This window comes from Carassius carassius, chromosome 8, assembly GCF_963082965.1.
Source record: "Carassius carassius chromosome 8, fCarCar2.1, whole genome shotgun sequence".
Taxonomy (NCBI): domain Eukaryota; kingdom Metazoa; phylum Chordata; class Actinopteri; order Cypriniformes; family Cyprinidae; genus Carassius; species Carassius carassius.
In genome coordinates, this window is record NC_081762.1 from 8,938,999 (window position 1) to 8,945,558 (window position 6,560).

Consider the following 6,560-nt stretch of genomic DNA (forward strand, 5'->3'; position numbering starts at 1 on the left):
CAATAAAATATCAGTCTAGTTTTTGTTTTTGAAAAGTAAGATTTTTTTGTGTTTTTTAAACAATTCTCTAAGAGCAGCGGTATATATTTATAAAAACATTAAAAATCTTACTCTTCAAAACTTTTGACTGGTAGTGTACAAACACATACAGCAAACTGCACGGGTAATCAGTGTCAAATATCTAAAGTCTAGTTTTCAAGGTGAGCTGCCAAACTGCACGCATGCACTGCAAGATCATGCCAGATATGTTTTATACGCTCATAAAACACATAAGCATTGCACTGCACTTGAATTACTGGATATCAGTTTATATGTAGTATTTTGAAGTTATGACATTAATGGTGGTAATATATATTTCCTTTACAGTATGTCTAATTCAACTAACGCAACAAATCTATGTGTATCAGGCACTCTTTGTGGTAAGTAGTGTGTTATGTTCAGTTCATTAGATTTAGTCTCTCTCTATCTGGGAATAAAACATGCAAACATGTGACACATGGAATTCAACTTTCTAATACCATTGTGTTTCTACTTTCTTTACAGAGGTGCTTGTCTATGAAGTCGAACTGATCGTCATTCCGGTGCTGTTTCTCTTAGCTTTTCTGGTCACCCTGATCATTTTGCTGGTGCTCAAATGCGCCTATAAGCCGTCACATCTTTATGGACACCACAGAAATGAAAAAGATGGCACACAACACCATCATAACTCACACAGACACCGTAACAGCAACAGACAGCACCTGCAAGGCATTGACGGTAGCTACGGCATCTGACTGTGTTACACACTAAATACTCAAGTCGCTTGTTGTTTGTTGTGCTTATTTAAAGGTCTTCCGGTTCATGCACGATAGAAATGTTTATTTATAAGTCTTCCTGACCATGCACGATCGCTATGCTTATTTAAAGGGTTTCCCTTTATGAATGATCACAGTGTTTAATAATAGATTATCTTGTTCATTAATTATCAAAGAGTTTATTGAAAGGTTTTTCTCAAAAGTTATACTGTAAGAACCAACAACAGATTCATTTTTTCCTCTCTCTCTTAATCTCAAAATGTACTCTGCAACAACAGCTCCAGCAGAGCTGAACCCATTGGAACATGAGGTTATTCCCATGACAGCCCAATCTCAGCATGACATGCAGAATTCTAGCCCTGCAGTCCCTCCGCAAACCACCGGGAGGCATCCGGACCTCTTTCAGCTGGTCTCTCCACTTCCTCTCACATTCTCAGTAAAACCAGACAACACCTTCACATTGCACAGAGCTGTCATGGACAGACAGCCAGTCGTTTTACGAGTGCTTAAAGGTACTGTTGGATAAGCATTATTTCATTACTTTTTGTTATTGTAATTATTTTCATTTGATTTTTATAATATTAATATACTGTACTATTTATTTATAGCATACTATTTTATTCTATATTTCGAGTTAGCTATTCTTTTTTAAATTTTCAGTTTTCATTTTATTTTTATTTTTATTTTTATTTGAACTAGGGCTGGTAATTTAACCCGTTAATTAGATTAATTAATTATGGAGGAAAATAACGCATTATGATTATTAACGCATTTAACGCACTTGCCCCGCCCCAGACCTATGTGGATCATCTGCCATTTTATACAGTCGATTGATGACTAATATGAGGCAGGGCAACAACTTACTGCGTGATGGAGCCTAGAGAATATCCCTAAAATTCAAGATATTGGGCAAAATGCCCCTGTTTGAAATTTTGTCTCATATTTACATCACATAGTTAAGAAATATCACACGAGCAGTAGGCTAAGTGCATTATCACAAGAGTGCAAATGTGATACTCATCTTATACAACATTTCATTAAGTTAATACTGTGTTATTTTAGACACAATGTTGTCTGTTTGCTCAATTTTGCCAAACAAAATATAAAGACAAATCAGAACTGTTCATCCTCGAGCAACCCACAGCGACATTTCATCTCTTAATCCACGTTTTGAATGAACTTGGTGAACCATCTGGACTGTTGAACCATTGGCCATAGGTGCGTTGGATTTGAAGTGGTGCTGCACAGACCGATCGGTGTATGACATCAAAGTACTGCGAGAGCGATTCAAAAGCACAAGGAGTCATCTGCTCTCTAAGCTCTTGCGGTACTTTGATGTCACACACCGATTGGTCTGATGGTGATGATCCGCTTCAAGTCGAACAAGCCTAATGACCATTCATAAAGAACCCTTTACTTCACTCCTAAATGAATCAGCCATTTGAACGAATCAAATGAATGAATAAATGACTCAATGACTTAATCATTAAAGGGTTAGTTCACCCAAAAATCTAAATTATGTCATTAATAACTCACCCTCATGTCGTTCCAAACCCGTAAGACCTCTGTTCATCTTCGGAACACAGTTTAAGATATTTAAGATTTAGTCTGAGAGCTCTCAGTGCCTCCATTGAAAATGTGTGAACGGTTTACTGTCCATGTCCAGAAAGGTAAGAAAAAATCATCAAAGTAGTCCATGTGACATTAGAGGGTCAGTTAGAATTTTTTAAAGCATCGAAAATACATTTTGGTCCAAAAATAACAAAAACTACGACTTTATTCAGCATTGTCTTCTCTTCCGGGTCTGTTGTGAGTGCTTTACGAGGTCTTATGGGTTTGGAATGACATGAGGGTGAGTCATTAATGACATCATTTAAATTTTTGGGTGAACTAACCCTTTAAGACACTTACCAACACCTACTGGCAGTTTTAGTTCATTATTTAGAGTATCATTTCATTAAAGAAATCATTTAATATTTTCATAGTAATAATAATAAAATGAAGAAAATAAATTATTAAAGTTATAGTTCACAAAAACAAAAATGACAATTCTGTCATCATTTACTCACATGGTCCAAAAGAGTATAACACATTTTACCAAACAAAATATTTCTTGCTGAACCTACTTTATGTAATATTGATGCTTTGCACAACAATGACTAAATGATCTTTTCAGAGTAATTTCTCCAAATTTGATGTGTGATTAATTAGATTAATTAATCACCACATCATGTAATTCATTAGATAAAAAAATTGAATCGCTTACCAGCCCTAATTTGAACTTTATTTTATTTCAGTTTTATTAATTGGAGTAATTATTTCATTGCCATTTTTCCATCATTAATTATTCAACCTCATGTCGTTCCCAACCTGTAAAATATTTGTTTATCTTTGGAACTTGTCGTGGTACTGTAATGAACCCTTGACGAAGACTGAGACTGAAGAGAGGAAATAGTTGAATAAAGTCATTATTTTTTGTCTTCTTTGAACACAAATAGTATTCTAGTAGCTTCATTACATTGTTAAACCCCTGATGTCTAATGGACTATTTTAAGAATGTCCTTACTACCTTTCTGTGCCTTGAACATGCCAGTTGTGTTGCTGTCTATTCAGGGTCAGAATCAGAAAGATTTTGGATTTCTTAAAAAAATAATAATAATAATTTGTGTTCTGAATATGAACAAAGTTTTTACAGTATATTTTGATATTGATATTTGGATTGATAGAAGACAGACAGTCATATTGAATGACAGACACACAGACAGATAACCAGGCGGACATACAATCTTACTTTCTTCTACTTTTTCCCTCATGCAGAATCAGCCAATGCCAAAGAGCGCCAGTCCTTTCTGGGGTTTGCCCACTTCCTTTCAGAGTTGGGACTGCATCCATTGTTGCCCAAATTGCTGGGGGTTGTGTCTGTGCAGACACCGTTGATGATTGCTGTAGAGGAGCTGGAACACCGTGACCTGCTGAGCTTCCTGTGGAGGTGCAGACAGGTACATGAGCGATGCTTCATTTTCATTCTTGCAAGGGACACTGACCAAACTAGCTTGGCTTGATGAACTGGTTTTCCCCATTTTTTGTTTACATCACTTACATGATTTTTTGGACAAAAGAGCAAGATTTGTTTCTTAATCAGAAAATCAGCATATTAGAATGATTTCTAAAGGATAATGTGACACTAAAGACTGGAGAAATGATGCTGAAAATACATTAAACTCTCACATTAATTATTTATTTGCACTGCTGAAGTCACCTAAGAGTGGTTGTGTCATTCCTGGTGATCTCATTTGCAATGGATTGATTAAAAGTCAAACTACTACTTTATAGCTCACCTTTGTTTTGACTGACTGTAAATCTCTTTCACAGGACCACACAGGTCAGGAGGCACCGTGTGACATGACTGAAAGACGAATCTTTACCATGGGCGCTCAGATTGCATCTGCTCTGGTTAGATAACAAATCAGCTTGCAAGATATATACAATCACATTGACAGACAAAAGACTGGCAACAATGTAAAATCATATATTTATGAATGGAGAGATTTATAAGACACATCAGGCATGCACATACGGGCAGCTACATAAATCACAGAGCCTTTTACTTTGTTTGACTCTGGCATGCATTAATCATGACCAGTCATGAGCACTTAACCAAAGAATTTGTGATTTACAATGTACAGTAAATACTATGTCACACCTAAGATCAAGTTCTCATTCTAACACAATCACAGGAGTATCTGCATAGTAAGAACTACACCCATGGCAATGTCAAGGCTCGAAGCGTCTTGGTTGGTCGGGACCTGTCGGTCAAGCTGTGGGGTTTGGGTCCGGCATATCGCAGAAAAACGAGTGCAGCCTCTATGGATGTAGAAGATACAGAAATAAGAAAATGGCAAGCTCCAGAAGCATTAGCACGGCAACCTCTCCAGCAAAGCAGCGACATGTGAGTTGGTGATAATTATTTATAGCCTATTTCCAGTTTATGTTTTCGTCACCTTTGTTCTTGACATTGTGTCCATTTCTGTTTAATCATCCATAGATGGTCCTTTGGCATTTTGCTGTATGAGATGGTGACATTAGGTGAGTGTTTCTGATATCCAGTATTATAAAAGTCTCCAGTACAGCTACAGCTGCAAGATTCCATTTATATGGAAAAGAAATGATCAAATTATGAAGTTGTTTAAAGGCTCTATATTCCATTGTTTTTTATTTCAGGAGATCCACCCTTTCCCAACATCATGGCTGGCGAACTTCTGCAGCATTTACAGAGAGTGAACACACTAAAGAGACCACCCAACTGCTCTAATACACTGTACGTTTCTTTATCCACACATATTTATCTAAAAAAACATGCACTTTAAATTTATTTGGTTGCAGTTAACTATAATAATCCGGGCGCACTGCAAAACATCTTCATTGTGGCATGTGACAATAAAATAATTAAATAAACATTCATTTTGATGTAACACAACATCCTAATGTACATAACAAAACTATTAAGAAACACAATTATGTAAACAAAATAACAAAATTTGAAGTGCCACTCAGGGAATTCTAATGCCAGTTTAAAGTTTGTCACAATGAAGACTAGTACCATCCTTTAAAGAAAAAAACCCCCCAATATATTCCTTTTTGATAGCCACTATAACATGCACTTATATAATGTTTCTTCTCTAGATATTCTATCATCAAATCCTGCTGTCAGTGGAAACCAAAGGATCGAGTCTCATTGGCTGAGCTGAACAGAAAGCTCCAATCAGGAGAGAGAAGCGCCAATGAACAGGCAGTGCTGCGAGTGTCTGAGCCGGTGAACATCGAGAAATACATACGGGAGGCGGGCTATGGAGAATCATACAATGATGCTGCTGTGCTATAATGATCCCTTTGATCAAATCCAAGATTCACCAAAAGAGCTGCGGACTAGCTATGAATAAATGAACCGTCAAGGTTTGAGATTAGCACTTTAAAGGATTACAGAGAGCCACTGCTTGTTACAGACAGTGACATCACTCTATCACATATAAGAAGCACATTATCTCATCAAGCAAGCAGGTGCTATTATGAATCAGGACTTTAGATTAAGGATAAAGGCTAAAAGCTCAATTGAACACAAATGAGAACGAGGGGATGCTATGTAAAACAGAGTAAGATTGTGTCATACACATATATGAAATATGCAGTCAATAGGCAAAAGCTATAATGTAAACATATATGAAACGACACACGCACGCACGCAAGCACACACACACACACACACACAGTTTAGTAATAATTTAGGGAATGTGATTTAACTTATTTATTTAGGTTGGAATTTGTTCACTGCTACGGCTAATTCAAATGGTATAATAAAAAATTATATTATTGATATATTTATTGGTAACTGGAAAATCTATTGTATTATAAAGTACACTATTCATGGAAATGTACTGTTTTGTCAGTTTAGTCATCGTTGGTGCAATTGTAAATAATAATGGCCACCTAACTTGTTCAAAATTAGGCCTACTTTTAAATATTTAGTTTCCCACTTACACCTTCAAGCCTGCGGTGTTGGCCCGTTAGGGAAACTGAAGTACGTTAGGTTTTATAATAATCCTTCAATAAATATGATTTCATCTGTATTTGGTCTGAATATGGAAGTTTCTCTTCACCCGTTTTTAACCAGAAGCACGGCTGATGACGCAAAGTGATGCAAAAATCTGATTGGCTTCAAAGATCGTTATTGAAGATGATTGGTTATTATGCGGAACGACGCAAATGATG

The 6,560-nt window shown here is 36.4% G+C and overlaps 1 protein-coding gene across 2 annotated transcripts in view; it reads left to right on the forward strand.

Annotated features, from left to right (window-relative positions):
• Positions 1-6,418, forward strand: part of LOC132145172 (tyrosine-protein kinase STYK1-like) — a 12,240-nt gene extending 5,822 nt beyond the window's left edge. For both annotated transcript variants that reach the window (XM_059555963.1, XM_059555962.1), the window contains exons 2-10: positions 367-419; positions 544-756; positions 1,073-1,306; positions 3,612-3,793; positions 4,167-4,247; positions 4,532-4,743; positions 4,840-4,880; positions 5,016-5,112; positions 5,478-6,418. In XM_059555963.1, coding sequence (XP_059411946.1) covers positions 368-419; positions 544-756; positions 1,073-1,306; positions 3,612-3,793; positions 4,167-4,247; positions 4,532-4,743; positions 4,840-4,880; positions 5,016-5,112; positions 5,478-5,676 — 1,311 coding nt within the window. In that variant the 5' untranslated portion in view covers position 367 and the 3' untranslated portion in view covers positions 5,677-6,418. The remainder of the gene's footprint in view (positions 1-366; positions 420-543; positions 757-1,072; positions 1,307-3,611; positions 3,794-4,166; positions 4,248-4,531; positions 4,744-4,839; positions 4,881-5,015; positions 5,113-5,477) is intronic.
• Positions 6,419-6,560: the final 142 nt, after the last annotated feature.